Genomic DNA, 17,030 nt, shown 5'->3' on the forward strand with positions numbered 1-17,030 from the left:
ATTTAAACAACCCAATGAAACAAATTGTAACAGTTTTAAGACAGAATAAAGTGCAAGTACATCTGTGCCGGTTCACTGTGCGATGTGACCATCCGGCTCAGCAGGACCGGTTCATGGCAGCTATGGCCCTGGGGATGAAGCTGTTCCTGAGTCTGCAGGTGCGGGTGTAGAAGGCCTTGTATCGTCTGCCCAATGGTAGAAGTTCGAACAGACTGTTGCAGGGGTGTGAAGAGTCTTTGTGGATGCTGGTGGCTTTTCTGAGGCATCGTGTGTTGTAGGTGCCCTCCAAGGCTGGTAGCTGTGTTCCGATGGTCCTCTAAGCTCTATGGACTACCCGCTGAAGAGCTTTCCTCTCTTTCCTTTCGTACCAAGCCAATTAACCTACAAGTAGTACAAGCCTGTACATCTTTGGAGTGTGGGAGGAAACCGAAGATCTCGGAGAAAACCCACGCAGGTCACGGGGAGTACGTGCAAACTCCATGCAGACAGCACCCGTAGTCGGGATCGAACCCGGGTCTCCGGCGCTGTGAGCACTGTAAGGCAGCAACTCTACCGCTGTGCCACCGTGACCGCCCATTGATGTCCAATGTGAGAGACTGGAGGAAATAATCATCAGAGCTGTCTCCACATTTTATTCTTAAAGAGAGTCAGTCCGTGCAAGTCAGTAATGACATCAAAACACTTCAATTAAGTTCATCACTAGCTCGAAGGAAACTCTGAAAATAGATTAACCAGCTGTGTTCCAATATTACAATAGACATCTTAAAGGAACGTAACAGAACGGCTACTAAAAATATCTGACAACGACAATGAACTGTGGATGCTAAATATTTTTGGTTTAGTTTAGTTCAGTTTAGAGATACAGCGCAGAAACAGGCCCTTCGGCCTACCGAGTCCGCGATCCCAACACACTCCCACTCTCCTACACACACTAAGGGTGATTTACACTTATACCAAGTATACAAACCCAAGCCAATTAACCTACAAACCTGTACGTCTTTGGAGTGTGGGAGGAAACTAAAAATATCCTTAAGGATAGCGGAGTCAGGGGGTATGGGGAGAAGGCAGGAACGGGGTACTGATTGAGAATGATCAGCCATGATCACATTGAATGGCGGTGCTGGCTCGAAGGGCCGAAGGGTCTCCTCCTGCACCTATTGTCTATTGTCTATTGAAACCGAAGATCTCGGAGAAAACCCACGCGGGTCACGAGGAGAACGTACAAAGTCCGTACAGACAGCGCCCATAGTCGGGGTCGAACCCGGGTCTCCGGCGTTGCAAGCGCTGCAAGGCAGCGACTCTACCGCTGCGCCACCGTGCCGCCCGATGATGGAAGAAAAACGATGTAGGCATTCAGGGCCGAAGATAAACAGTTGCGATAACTTGAACGCAGGCTAGGACTTTATTCCTTGGAGCGCAGGAGGCTGAGGGGTGACCTTACAGAGGTTTATCAAATCATGAGGGGAATTGACAGGGTGAATGCACAGGGTCATTTTACGCAGGGTAGTGGAATCACGAACCAGACAGAGTTTAGTTTAGAGATACAGCATGAAAACAGGCCCTTCGGCCCGCCGAGTCCGTCCGTGCCGACCAGCGATCACCCCGTACACTAGCGCGATCCTACACTAGGATCAATTTACAATTTTTACCGAATCCCAATTCACCTACAAACCTGTACGTCTTCGGAGTGTGGGAGGAAACGGAAGCAACCGGAGGAAACCCACGCAGGTCACGGGGAGAACGTACAAACTCCGTACAGACAACACCCGTAGTCGGGATCGAATCTGTGTCACTGGCACTATGAGGCAGCAACTCTTCTGGTGAGGGGGCATGATTTAATAGGAACCTGAGGGGCAACCTTTTGAATGCACACTTTTATTCCCCCCGGGTAAGGACATCAAGAACCATAGGTTTAGGATGTTCTATCTATCTGGAGGAGCAAGACTTAATATGAAAATGAGGGGCACTCATTTCACTGTGTGTACAACCAGATACCAGAGGAGGTAGTTGAGGCAGGTACGAAAACGGCATTTAAAAGACACTTGAACAGGTACATGGATAGGAAAGGTTTAGGTGGGTTACAGCGGTAGAGTTGCTGCCTTACAGCGAATGCAGCGCCGGAGAACCGGGTTCGATCCCGACGACGGGTGCTGTCTGTACGGAGTTTGTACGTTCTCCCCGTGACCTGCGTGGGTTTTCTACGAGATCTTCGGTTTCCTCCCACACTCCAAAGACGTACAGGTCTGTAGGTTAATTGGCTTGGTAAATGTAAAAATTGTCCCTAGCGGGTGTGGGATAGTGTTAGCGTGCGGGGATCGCTGGTCAGCGCGGACACGGTGGGCCGAAGGGCCTGTTTCCGCGTTGTACCTTTAAACTCTCAACTAAAACAGGTGAAGGGCACCAGGGGTACTCTATCCTTGTTCACAAAATGCTGGAGTAACTCAGCAGGTCAGGCAGCATCTCAGGAGAGAAGGAATGGGTGACGTCACCCATTCCTTCTCTCCTGAGATACTGCCTGACCTGCTGAGTTACTCCAGCATTTTGCGAATAAATACCTTCGATTTGTACCAGCATCTGCAGTTATTTTCTTACACTATCCTTGTTCCATCTGGAGGGAAGGGAAGCAAAGAGCAGAACTTTGGTGCTATAAGGCAGGAACTCCACCGCCCACCATGTTTCTGCTCGTCTGTGGTTGATTCCAGCAGTCATGAGCGGAGTAGTTGCCAAACCAGGCTGAGATGCATCCTGATAGAAAATGCAAGCTTCGCTGCCCCATTGCCAGAAGATCCATCTTTGATGTTAAACCATCTGCACCCTCAAGTCCACCTACTGAAGATCGGGGGAGTTGGCTGTGGCTAATATTCATCACTCAGCGTTAGTAGATTATTTGACCAATGTTGCCGTTTATAAAATCTTGTTGTGTGTGGTTTCACTTGACATGTTTCCTACATTACAACAGAATTAACATTTCAAAGCATCTCCCTCCCCATAATCAGTAAGCCTTTGATTTAGTTTAGTTTGGAGATACAGCACGGAAACAGGTCCTTCAGCCCACCGATTCCACGCCGAACAGCGATCCCCGCACACTAACACTATCCTACACTCAGGGACAAGTTACAACTTTTCCTGAAGCCAATTTAACCAATAAAGCTGCTCGTCTATTGTCTATTGAATAATGTCCTCAGCCTCTCCAAGTCAAGTCAAGTCAAGTTTATTTGTCACATACACATACATGTGCAGTGAAATGAAAGATTACCCACAGTCCAACAATAAGAGCAATAAAAATAATCAATAACACACACAATCAAACAAAAAGAAACATCCATCACAGTGAGTCTCCTCCAGTCACCTCCCCCCTGTAGCTCAGGCCCTCGCGTCTATTATTGCAGATGACTGCAGAGGGTAGCTTTCTGGCTTCCAGTTTACTAAAGTTTTTGTGAACTTCACTGATTTACGGTTTCTTTTTCTGTGTAGTACAAAATCCAACACATTTTCCTTTCCTCCACAAACAGAATGAATCAGTCTGGCTTCTCTCAAGAGACATTCATTTACCAAATCCTTAAGAATAGCAAATGTGGACACAAAGTGCTGGAGTAACTCAGCTGGACAGGCAGCATCCGTGGAGAACATGGATAGGTGGCGCTTCGTGTCGGGGCACTTCTTCAGACTGATTGTAGAGGGGAGGAACGGAAAGCAAGAAAAGACCAGGACAAATCAAGTCAAGTCAAGTCAAGTTTATTTGTCACATACACATACACGATGTGCAGTGAAATGAAAGTGGCAATGCCTGCGGTTTGTGCACAAAAAAGAATTACAGTTACAGCATATAAATAAAGTTAATAAGTTACTGTAGTGTAGACAAAAATTTAGTCTCTGGGGTTATAAAAGTTGACAGTCCTGATGGCCTGTGGGAAGAAACTCCGTCTCATCCTCTCCGTTTTCACAGCGTGACAGCGGAGGCGTTTGCCTGATCGTAGCATCTGGAACAGTCCGTTACTGGGGTGGCAGGGGTCCCTCATAATCTTGCTTGCTCTGGATCTGCACCTCCTGATGTATAGGTCCTGCAAGGGGACGAGTGTCGTTCCCATGGTGCGTTCTGCCGCACGCACTACTCTCTGCAGGGCCATCCTGTCCTGGGCAGAGCTGTTCCCAAACCAGACTGTAATGTTGCCGGACAGGATGCTCTCTACAGCCCCAGAGTAGAAGCAATGAAGGATCCTCAGAGACACTCTGAATTTCCTCAGCTGTCTGAGGTGGTAAAGGCGCTGCTTTGCCTTACCCACCAGTGCGGCAATGTGCGTTGCCCACGTCAGATCCTCCGTGATGCGGACTCCCAAGTATTTAAAACTGCTCACCCTATCCACAGTAGACCCATTTACCTCCAGTGGCGTGTACGTCCTTGGATGTTTAGCCCTTCTGAAGTCCACAATCAGCTCCTTCGTTTTAGTGACATTCAAGAGGAGGCTATTGTCCTGACACCAGAGTGCCAGATCAGCCACCTCCTCCCGGTAGGCCTTCTCATCGTTGTTGGAGATCCGGCCCACCACCAGTGTCATCAGGGCTGGGCAAAAGATGACCTCATGTAAGGAGGTTCCCTGACAGGCCAATTGTTGACTGAGAGATGGTGTGATCCCAAGAGGATACATATAGTATAAAAAAATAACTGCAGATGCTGGTACAAATCAAAGGTATTTATTCACAAAATGCAGGTAACTCAGCAGGTCAGGTAGCATCTCAGGAGAGAAGGAATGGGTGACGTTTCGGGTCGAGACCCTTCTTCAGACATCATTACTAACTGTGGAGGAAGGAACTGCAGATGCTGGTTTAAACCGAAGAGACGCAAAAAGCTGGAGTAACTCAGTATCTCTGGACAGGCAGCATCTCTGGAGAGAAGGAACGGGTGACCTTTTGGGTCGAGACCCTTCTTCAGACTGGTTAGGGAAAAGGGAAACAAGAGGCTTAGACGATGATGCAGGGAGATAAAGAACAATGAATGAACGATAAGCAAAAATGTAACGATGATAAAGGAAGCAGCCCATTGTTGGGTGTTTGTTGAGTGACTGGTTAACTGACTTTTAATGGAGGGAGGGTGGGATGAGAGTGTTTGTAAGTTACCTTAAATTAGAGAATTCAACGTTCATTCAATCTGCCTATCAGGGATCCACCCTGTCTGATGTTGTCGGCCCTGATTTGTCCTGGACTTCTCTTCCTTCCAGTTCCTCCCCACCCCCCCTAAAATCAGCCTGAGGAAGGGTTCCGACCTGAAACGTCACCTATCCATGTTCTCCAGAGATGCTGCCTGACCCGCTGAGTTACTCCAGCACTCTGTGAAACGTCACCTATCCATGTTCTCCAGAGATGCTGCCTGACCCGCTGAGTTACTCCAGCACTCTGTGAAACGTCACCTATCCATGTTCTCCAGAGATGCTGCCTGACCCGCTGAGTTACTCCAGCACTCTGTGAAACGTCACCCATCCATGTTCTCCAGAGATGCTGCCTGACCCGATGAGTTACTCCAGCACTTTGTGTCCTTCAAAGAAACCAGCATCTGCAGTCCCTTTATTATTACATCTGAGATGAGTTTAGTTTATTGTCACATATACCGAGGTACAGTGAAAAGCTTTTGTTGCGTGCTAACCAGTCAGCAGAAAGGCAATGCATGGTGACAATCGAGCCATTTACAGTTTACAGATACATGATAAAGGGAATAAGGTGAATAGCATTTAGTGCATGGACCATCCTACCACAACCAGAGAGCAGTGCTGAACTACTATCTACCTCATTGGTGACCCTTGGACTATTTTTGATTGGACTTTGCTGGCTTTACCTTGCATGAAACCTTATTCCCTTATCATGTACCTATACATATACCTATGTAAATGGCAAGATTACAATCATGTATTGTCTTTCTGCTGCCTCGATAGACCGTGGGCGGTCACGGTGGCGCAGCGGTAGAGTTGTTGCCATACAGCGAATGCAGCGCCGGAGACCCGGGTTTGATCCCGACTACGGGCGCTGTCTGTACGGAGTTTGCACGCTCTCCCCGTGACCTGCGTGGGTTTTCTCCGAGATCTTCGGTTTTCTCCCACACTCCAAAGACATACAGGCCAATTGTAGGTTAATTGGCTTGGTAAATGTAAAATTGTCCCTAGTGGGTGTAGGGTAGTGGTAGTGTGCGGGGATCGCTGGTCGGCGCGGACCCGGTGGGTCGAAGGGCCTGTTTCTGCGCTGTATCTCTAAATTAAACCGCTACAAATGTGTTTCACTGTACCTCGGTACACGTGACAATAAACTGAACTGATAAAGCCAGTAGAGCCTGATCAAAGATAGCCTTAAGAATAGCATCTGCTTCACTTAAAGGTAGTGACAGATTGTCGAGTAACATCAGTCCCTGCTTGCTTAATAAAGCAGGGCAGATTAGTGGGCCGATTCATATATCTGCAGCGTGCTTACAAATAGGCAGCGAGACAAAGGATCAAAACCTCACCAAATCTTCATGAGCTTCCTCTAGATTAGACGTAAGTGCAGTGGAACTACGCAGGGCCTCCCGTGAGGGATTTGCGAAACCAGATTAAGTGTTCGATGAGGTCTGGATAAAAGAAAGAATTACTGGGAGCAAGTGGTTTCCTCTCTGGGATAATAAAGATTTCACTTCAGCTCAAACCCTTCACATGACTGTAAAGCTACGGGGCGGGTGGGGGGAGGGGTGAGCGGGAGTAATACGTAGCCAGGAATAAGCTTGGACGCAAGCTGCTTTAAAGCAGAACGAACAAGTGGCTTGAATTTTACATTAAGGGCGGCACGGGGGCGCAGCGGTAGAGTTGCTGCCTTACAGCAAATGCAGCGCCGGAGACCTGGGTTCCATCCCTATACCTCCTCTAGCGCTTCCGGCACTCTTCACTTACACCTCCTCCAACCTCATATACTGTATCTGCTGTTCTATATATCTGCAAGACCAAATGTAGCTTGGGCGACCGTTTTACTGAACAGTCACTCTCAGTCCGCCCGGACCTACCGGATCTCCCGGTTGCCAAACATTTTTAACTCCCCCTCCCATTCCCGCACTGACCTTTCTGTCAGGCTTGTATACACTGGAATTTAGAAGGATGAGAGGGGATCTTATCGAAACGTATAAGATTATTAAAGGGTTGGACACGTTAGAGGCAGGAAACATGTTCCCAATGTTGGGGGAGTCCAGAACAAGGGGCCACAGTTTAAGAATAAGGGGTAGGCCATTTATAACTGAGATGAGGACAAACTTTTTCAGTCAGAGAGTTGTGAATCTGTGGAATCCTCTGCCTCAGAAGGCAGTGGAGGCCAATTCTCTGAATGCATCCAAGAGAGAGCTGGATAGAGGTCTTAAGGATAGCGGAGTCAGGGGGTATGGGGAGAAGGCAGGAACGGGGTACTGATTGAGAATGATCAGCCATGATCACATTGAATAGTGGTGCTGGCTCGAAGGGCCGAATGGCCTCCTCCTGCACCTATTGTCTATTGTCTATTGTCGGGCCTCCTCCACTGCCAGAGTGAGGCCCAGCGCAAATTGAAGGAACAGCATGTCACATTTTGCTTGTGCAGTTTACACCCCAATGGTATGAACAGCGATGTATCTACTTTCACATAATCCCTGCACTCCCTCTCTCTCTCCATCCCTCCCCCACCCTTGTCGGCCTACTAGTTCCACTGTTCACATCCATATACCCCTTTGTAATCACCTCTCCCCCCCCCCCCCCAGCAACAATGGGCTATTGTGGGCACCACCTTTCCTTGGCCATCTATTGCCAGCCCTGATTTGCTCCGACCTTATACTACCTCTAAATCTCTAAACTCTAAAGTCGAAACCGCACGAACACTTGGAGGGTGTGAACCAGCCTGGTGGGTTGTCAGACACCTCATCTGTTCGCACGCTAAGATGCCAACTGTCGTGTGGAGAATCTACGTCTCTGTCACTTATTGAAGGCAGACCTGCACGCCAATGATTGATGACTGCGACAGGGTAGGGGTGAAGTTGGCAGACGCAGAAAGAGAAAGTTGGAAGAGAATTCCACAAATTCACAACTCTCTGGGTGAAAAAGTTTTTTCTCACCTCAGTAGTTTTAAATGGCCTCCCCTTTATTCTTAGACTGTGTGGCCCCTGGTTCTGGACTCCCCCAACATTGGGAACATTTTTCCTGCAACTAGCTTGTCCAGTCCTTTTATAATTATATACGTCTCTATAAGATCCAGTGAATAAAGTGAATACACTTTACATACAGTTCAGTAAAGTATTTCCGTACCTAAGAACTATACCCAGTGGTACAAGGTGCATAGAGATAGTCCACTGAGACCGTGTGCAAGAGTCGGCAGCTTTCGGCGCCATTTTCAAAGTCCAGTCTCCTGGAGCAGTGCCCGATCCAGGCGAACCCCAGGCTGCTGCAGGGCCTCCAGCCCACACCTCCGTCCGGATTGTCCAGCGAACCGTCGTCTCTCTCCTCTCCTCGCCCGCCCGCCCAGCCACCTTCAGCCCCAGGGTGCCTCCCGCAGCCTACCTTGAAGGTGCAGAAGGTTAGACTCTCTTACCAGCATCAGCACCGCCGCAGGAAACCGAGCGCGCGGACCGGGACTGGACTTTGAAAATAGCGCCAAAACCTGGCGACTCTTGCACGCGGTCCCAGTCCAGAACCAGGGGTCACACAGTGTAAGAATAAGAGGTAGGCCATTGAGGACTGAGATGAGGATAAACCTTTTTCACCCCGAGAGTTGTGAACCTGTGGAATTCTCCGCCACAGAAGGCAGTGGAGAGCGGGGGGAAAGCGGGAACAGGGTACTGATTCTGGATGATCAGCCAGTTCTGGCTCGAAGGGCCGAATGGCCTACTCCATCCTCCATCGCCGTCTCCCTCCGTCTTCCTCTCCAGTTCTCTGGTCCTCGGGGACGAGCATGGACCGGGCTCCCTCTACATACACACGATTGAATGGCAGAGTAGACGATGAGTCAAATGGCTTAATTATTTTAGTTTAGTTTAGTTTCGAGATACAGCGCAGAAACAGGCCCTTCGGCCCACCAAGTCCGTGCCGACCAGCGATCCCCACACACAAGGGACAATTTTTACATTTGTACCAAGCCAATTAACCTCCAAAACCTGTACGTCTGGAGTGTGGGAGGAAACTGAAGATCTCGGAGGAAACCCACGCAGGTCACGGGGAGAACGTGCAAACTACGTACAGACAGCACCCGTAGTCGGGATCGAACCTGGGTCTCTGGCTTTGCAAGCGCTGTAAGGCAGCAACTCTACCACTGCGCTGCTAGAACTTATGATCCTTGTTCAGAATGGGGAAGTGGTTTTATTTGGAGACACAAGGAACTGCAGATGCTGGAATCTTGAGCAGAACACAAGGTGCTGTTGGAACCCAATGGTTGAGGGGGCATCTTAGTTTGAAGGAGTTTAGAGACGCGACGTGGAAACAGGCCCTCCGGCCCACCAAATCCACGCCAACCAGCGACCGCCCAGTTCTCCGGTCCTTGAGGGGATGAGCAAGGGCTGGGCTGGGCCGGGAGACCTGCAAACGAACAATGACCCTCCACTCAAGATTGAATCATGTCGCAGTACAAGACAATGCCAACAGAAAGGTGGGACAGGAAGGAAATTGGCTGAAAATGAAAGAGGAGGCGGAATGTAATTAAACAGCACAAAAGGTGGTGATAATGAAACAGCTATAGATAGACCTATTAAAGCTTTGCTGGCCTCCAGTGCTTTACTGTTCGTGAATGATATGTAGGAGGTACTTACTACTTAATAATATTAACAGATTAAATGTGACACTGGATTGAATGGATTGAAAAGGGGGTTAAGACAAATTGATTGAATTCAAAAGAATCTTTTGACCAATCCATTGAATAAAGGTTACATTGTAGGTCGACAGATTCTGATGTTCACAAATGCGTGAGTTCTTACACTTGAAGTGAGAAGGGAATCTGCGGCCCTATGATTAGATGGCACTGAACAGAACTGGAAAGGATAGCATTTAGCTGAAATTCATAAACTATAGACAATAGACAACAGGAGGAGGCCATTTGGCCCTTCGAGCTAGCACCACCATTCACTGTGATCATGGCTGATCATCCACAATCAGTACCCCGTTCCTGCCTTCTCCCCATATCCCATATTTAATGAGCAATTGTTAAGGAACACGTTAACGAGAAGCTTTTACATATGAAATCAATCATCACCCTCATCTGTGATGAGATAATGTCCACTATCAACATTGCGTGTAGATGTGGCATGTTGGGAAAATGGGCGACAATGGAATTCAGAGAGTTCGGGGAGCAGTAGGATAATTCCAAAGGTAGAAATAATAAATTGCAGATGTTGGAGTAACTCAGCGGGTCAGGCAGCATCACTGGAGAGCATAGATAGGGGACGTTTCGGGTCGGGACCCTTCTACACACGGACAGATATTCCCAATACTTGCGTCGGAAATAACTGCAGATGCTGATTTACACTCAGCAGGTCAGGCAGCATCTCTGGAGAAGGGGAACATTCAGTCCCCTAAGTTCATAAGTTGTAGGAGCAGAATTAGGCCATTCGGCCCATCAACTCCAATCTGCCATTCAATCGTGGCTGATCTATCTTTCCCTCTCAACCTCTCCCCATAACCCCTGACACCCGTACTTATCAAAAATCTATCTATCTCCACCTTAAAAATACCCATTGATGCCCTGCACTGCCGCCTGTGGCTTGGAACGGCACATGGAAATGCAAAGAATTGAGAGGTATGGATCAAGTGCAGGCAGATAAGAGTTGTTTTTGGCATCATGTTCAGCACAGACATTGTGAGGGTAGTTCTGCCCTTGACACTAGGGAACAATTTACAATTTTACCGACACCAATTAACCTACAAACCCGCACGTCTTTGGAGTGTGGGAGGAAACCAGAGCACCTGGAGAAAACCCAGGCAGGTCACGGGGAGAACGTACAAACTCCATACAGACAGCACCCCAAATCAGGATCGAACCCGGGTGTTATGTTTTGTGTTACCCTGAAGTTTATCTTCAAGATATCTTCAAGTCAGCACTTTGCGGTCAAAACTCTGTAAAATTGCCCCTCGTGAGTGGGGGAGTGGATCAGAAGGTGGGATAACATGGAACTAGTTAAACTGGTGATCGGTGGTTGGCGTGGACTCAGTGGGTCGAAGGACCTGTTTCCATGCTGTGTCTTTAAACTAAACTAATCTGAACTAAGCTAACCTAAACTAAACAATGGAATTCAGAGAGTTCGGGGAGCAATAGGATAATTCCAGAGGTAGAAATAATACATTGCAGATGTTGGAGTAACTCAGCGGGTGAGGCAGCATCACTGGAGAACATAGATAGGGGACGTTTCGGGTCGGGACCCTTCTAGCTAACCTAGGTTAAGATAAGCTATGCTAAACTGAACTAAAATAAACTAGTTTAGTTTATTGTCACGTGTACCGAGGTACAGTGAAAAGCTTTGTGCATGCTAACCCAGTTAGCGGAAAGATTACACATGATTACAATCTAGCCATCCCCAGTGTACAGATACAGGATAAATGGAATAATGTGAACGACCTTTGGTGCAAGATAAAGTCCAATCAAAGATAGTAAACTAATCTAAACTAAACTAATTTCCTCCATCTTTTTTATGACAGTCCTTTGATACAACTTTTCACGTGATTTTCCGACTGATTTTCTCTCCTTTCCACTTCTTTCTCCTGACCATGTGTTGAATAGAGTAAGGATGCTGGAATCAAGACTCTGGTCATGTTGGATGAACAAGGAGGTAAGATCGATACGTTTCAATTTGTCCTTTGAAATTTTAGGTTTCAAACTTTTGTTTAACAAGTGATTATCTTTCAGAAATAAGAATGTTTAGAAATATATTCAGAAAATATTTTCAGATGTTTCCACTAGTGGGAGTGTCTAGGACTGGAGGCCACAGCCTCATAATTAAAAGACGTTCCTTTAGGAAGGAGATGAGGAGAAATGTCTTTAGTCAGAGGGTGGTGAATCTGTGGAATTCTTTGCCACAGACACCTGTAGAGGCCAAGCCAGTGGATATTTTTAAGGCAGAGATAGATGAGTAGTACGGGTGTCAGGGGGTTATGAGGAGAAGGCAGGAGAATGGGGTTAGGAGGGAGAGATAGATCAGCCATGATTGAATGGCCTAGACTTGATGGGCCGAATGGCCTAAATCTGCTCCTATCACTTATGACCTTATATAAATTTTCAGAAATATAACTTTTCAGAAATAACATTTTCAAATTTTATTGTATTTTTAATTATATATATTCATTTTTTTAACATTTTATTTTCAGCAATAAACAATTTCAGAAATATAAATTTCCAGAAATAGAATGTCCAATTTTTATTTTAAAATAAAATGTTTCAAACTTTTGTTTAATAAGCGATAAATTTTCAGAAATAAAATGTTCATGAACTTTCAGAATTGAATTTTCAGAAATGGATAGAGCGTTAATGTTCTTGGCTTTAGGCTCTTGGCCCTCCAAAATATTCCAAATGGAATTTAAACTAGAGGTGGCGGAGTATGGACTTAAGCAAGAAGGGCTTCTTGGAGAAGAAGAGCTGCCTTAAGTTTAGTTGCGTCTGGTTGAGGAACTACAGTAGGGTGAAGACTATCCCATGCTTTAATTGTGCGAGGGAAGAATGGATTGCTATACACATCTGTCTTGATAGCTGGTATCTCAAATTGAATCGAGTGCCCTCGTCTACTCCTGAAAGGTTTGGGTTTGGTGTAGATAGATGTGGTAATCTATGTCACATTAGAGGCAGGAAACATGTTCCCAATGTTGGGGGAGTCCAGAACAAGGGGCCACAGTTTAAGAATAAGGGGTAGGCCATTTAGAACTGAGATGAGGAAAAACTTTTTCAGTCAGAGAGTTGTGAAGCTGTGGAATTCTCTGCCTCAGAAGGCAGTGGAGGCCAATTCTCTGAATGCATTCAAGAGAGAGAGCTAGATAGAGCTCTTAAGGATAGCGGAGTCAGGGGGTATGGGGAGAAGGCAGGAACGGGGTACTGATTAAGAATGATCAGCCATGATCGCATTGAATGGCGGTGCTGGCTCGAAGGGCCGAATGGCCTCCTCCTGCACCTATTGTCTATTGTCTATGTCGAGCTGACCGTTTAATATTTTGTAAAAACAGGTCAAACGGTGGGCTTTACATCTGTCTTGGAGAGTGTTCCACCCCAATGAATTTAGAATGTTCTCAAGTAATGGACTATTTGTGGAAGGAGGACTGGAGGGTGGACGATTGTAAATCCTTGATTTTCTTAGCTTAATATAACAGCAGTGGAAAGTCAATGTTTGCTGACTTCACTTCCAAACCGTGAAGACAAGAGGCCCTTTAACAAACTGTGATTGTTTTTGCTGAAAGTTGTTTAACAATATATTGCTGGGTATTCTGCTGTGAAGATTGTCTTTACTCATGTGAACTAACTTCAGCAGATAGAAATGTTTATTTGTTTTGTTGATTTCTCCTGATTTTGTTTTCCCCGCTAAACTTGCTGAGGCTGAACAGGAGGATCTCTGGGCAGGTTTAACTAATGTTGTCTGGTCGGTACAAGAAGAGAGGGGTAAGGGTTAAAAGTTGCTGGAAACCATGAGAATGTAAGTGCCACAGAGACTTGCCAAGAGGAAACCATCTCAGCACACGAATCATTCCCAGTCGTTCTAAGGCACCTAACAACAAATGGTGGCGCAGCGGTAGAGTTGCTGCCCTACAGCGCCAGAGACCTGGGTGACGATCCTGACTACTTGTCTGCTCTAGTACCTCCTGCCTACGGATGGCCCATATCCCTCAAAACATATCCTATCCAGGTACCTGTCCAAATATTTCTTAAACATTGCGATAGTACCTACCTCCTCTGGCAGCCCACTCCACAAACCCACCAGCCTTTGTGTAAAAAAGTTACCCCTCAGATTCCTATTAAATTCTCCCCCCTCCATCTCACCTTAAACCTACACCGATCAGTCAAAACCGTATGACCTGATGAACCAAAACATTATGACCACCTGCCTAATATGCTGTTGGTCCTCCGTGTGCAGCCCCATACGCAGCAGGGTGCGATGCACTGTGTATTGTGACACATTCCTCCCGTGACCACCATTAAAATTTTCTGTGACTTGTGCCACAGTCGACCTTCTGTCGGTTCGGACCAGACGGGATAGCCTTCGTTGCCCTTGCGCATCGATGAGCCTTGGGCGCCCAACACCCTGTCTGTCGCCGGTTTGTGGTTTGTCCCTCCTCGGACCACTGTCGGTAGGTACTCACCACTGCTGACCGGGAGCACCCCACAAGCCTTGCCGTTTCAGAGATGCTCTGACCCAGTCGTCTGGCCATAGCAATTTAGCCCTTGTCAAAGTCGCTCAGGTCTTTACTCCTGCCCATTTCTCCTGCATCCAACACATCAACGTCAAGAACTGAATGTTCACTTGCTGCCTAATATATCCCACCCATTGACAGGTGCCATTGTAACAAGGCAATCAATGTTACTCACTTCGCCTGTCAGTGGTCATAATGTTTTGGCTGATCGGTGTATTTCCTCTGGTTCACAATTCCCTTACTCCAGATAAAAGACACTGCGTAAAAGACTCTGTGCCTATTCCTCTCAAGAGATCTATTCCTCTCACGATCTTATACACCTCGATAAGATCACCCCCTTATTCCTCCTGCGCTCCAAGGAATAAAGTCCTAGCCTGCTCAACCTCTCCCTCTCCCTCAACCTCTCCCTCTAGTCCGAGCCCTCGAGTCTAGCACTCGAGTCCTGGCAACATCCTCGAAAATCCTCTCTGCACCCTTTCCAACTGGACAACATCTTTCTTATAACCTGATGAGCAAAGGTTGTCTGGTAACAGGTGGGAAGAAACTGTATTGGTACTGAGACACTGCTTATAAAATCTCAAAATGATATCGTTCAATTTTCTCGCTAACCAAATACCTGGCATTTCCGTTCATTTTCACGGGGCAAGGGTTGTCCTAATATTTCACTCCTGTACAGAATGCTCCCGAATTCTAGACTCCCCGGAACTCAACGGCTCCAAATGTTAAACGTGTCTGTGAAACTGTGACACCTCACACATCCAGGAATATAAATAAGGTTATGAACTCGGAGGCGTTGATGGCACCTCTGAGAATCCCTTTGAGTCACATACGGAGAAATGTGCCAAGTAAATTGTAAAGTAACACGCAAAGTAAGAACATTTTACGGCCAGCAACACAGCCGTTAAATAACTTCATGAAAGGACACAAGGTGCTGGAGTGGACCAATTGGTCAGGCAGCATCTCTGGAGGGCATGGATGGGTGACGTTTCGGGTCGGGACCCTTCTTCAGACTCCAAGAACTAGAGGGCCTTAAAACCTTCCTGGTGGGGAGATGGAGGTGTGGAGGGACTCGACTTCCCATGGTAAAGATGAGACAAGAGTCAAGAGTGCTTCATTGTCAAAAGTACCAAAACACAACAATGAAATTGTTACTTGACAAATGGGGGCCTAGAAATTGGAAGTTTTTGAAGAGTTGGAAGATGTGTGAGGTGTCACGGATGGAAGGTTGAGACAGATACAAAATGCCGGAGTAACTCAGCGGGTCAGGCAGCATCTCTGGAGAGAAGGAATGGGCGACGTTGCGGGTCGAGACCCTTCTTCAGACTGATGTCAGGGGAGAGGGTGGTACGGTGATAAAATGTAGTCGGAGACAGTAAGACTGGTGGGAGAACTGGGAAGGGGGAGGGGATGGAGAGAGAGGGAAAGCAAGGGCTACTTGAAGGGACTGGACAAAGGGGGATAGGATGGAATCAAGGTAGGTTGAGATGAGTTCAGTGGGGCAGAAGCAGGCAGAAACAATGGGTCTGCCAGGGCAGATTGTAGATTTTGGGGATGAGATAGAGGCAGGCAGTGCGGGGCTGGGAAACGATAAGGTTGGTGGCTTTGGAGGTCATAGAGTCATAAAGTCATAGAGTGACACAGTGTAGAAACAGGCCCTTCGGCCCAACTTACCCACACCGGCCAACATGTCCCAGCTACACTAGTCCCACCTGCCTGCACTTGGCCCATATCCCTCCAAACCTGTCCTATCCATGTAGCTGTCTAACTGTTTCTTAAACATTGGGATAGTCCCAGCCTCAACTACCTCCTCTGGCAGCTTGTTCCGTACACCCACCACCCTTTGTATGAAAACGTTACCCCTCAGGTTCCTATTAAATCTTTTCTCCTTCACCTTAAACCTGTGTCCTCTGGTCCTCGATTCCCCTACTCTGGGCAAGAGACTCTGTGCATTTACCTGATCTATTCCTCTCATGATTTGATACATCTCTATAAGATCACCCCTCATCATCCTGCGCTCCAAGGATTAGAGTCCCAGCCTCTCGCTATGACTCAGACCCTCAGACCCGTCGGAAATCCTCTCTGATAGACAATAGACAATAGGTGCAGGAAGAGGCCATTCGGCCCTTTGAGTCAGCACCGCCATTCAATGTGATCATGGCTGATCATTCTCAGTACCCTGTTCCTGCCTTCTCCCCATACCCCCTGACTCCGCTATCCTTAAGAGCTCTATCTAGCTCTCTCTTAAATGCATTCAGAGAATTGGCCTCCACTGCCTTCTGAGGCAGAGAATTCCACAGATTCACAACTCTCTGACTGAAAAAGTTGCCTGTACGGAGTTTGCACGTTCTCCCCGTGACCTGTGCGTGGGTTTTCTCTGGGTGCTCCGGTTTCCTCCCACACATGTTCCCAATGTTGGGAGAGTCCAGAACAAGGGGCCACAGTTTAAGAATAAGGGGTAGGCCATTTAGAACTGAGATGAGGAAAAACTTTTTCAGTCAGAGAGTTGTGAATCTGTGGAATTCTCTGCCTCAGAAGGCAGTGGAGGCCAATTCTCTGAATGCATTCAAGAGAGAGCTAGATAGAGCTCTTAAGGACAGCAGAGTCAGGGGGTATGGGGAGAAGGCAGGAACGGGGTACTGATTGAGAATGATCAGCCATGATCACATTGAATGGCGGTGCTGGCTCGAAGGG

At 47.3% G+C, this 17,030-nt stretch overlaps 1 protein-coding gene across 2 annotated transcripts in view; it reads left to right on the forward strand.

The window, feature by feature from the left end:
* Positions 1-17,030, forward strand: part of snap25a (synaptosome associated protein 25a) — an 86,600-nt gene that overhangs the window by 57,028 nt on the left and 12,542 nt on the right. For both annotated transcript variants that reach the window (XM_078405641.1, XM_078405640.1), the window contains exon 4: positions 11,731-11,779. In XM_078405641.1, coding sequence (XP_078261767.1) covers positions 11,731-11,779 — 49 coding nt within the window. The remainder of the gene's footprint in view (positions 1-11,730; positions 11,780-17,030) is intronic.

Source organism: Rhinoraja longicauda, chromosome 9 (assembly GCF_053455715.1).
Source record: "Rhinoraja longicauda isolate Sanriku21f chromosome 9, sRhiLon1.1, whole genome shotgun sequence".
NCBI lineage: Eukaryota > Metazoa > Chordata > Chondrichthyes > Rajiformes > Arhynchobatidae > Rhinoraja > Rhinoraja longicauda.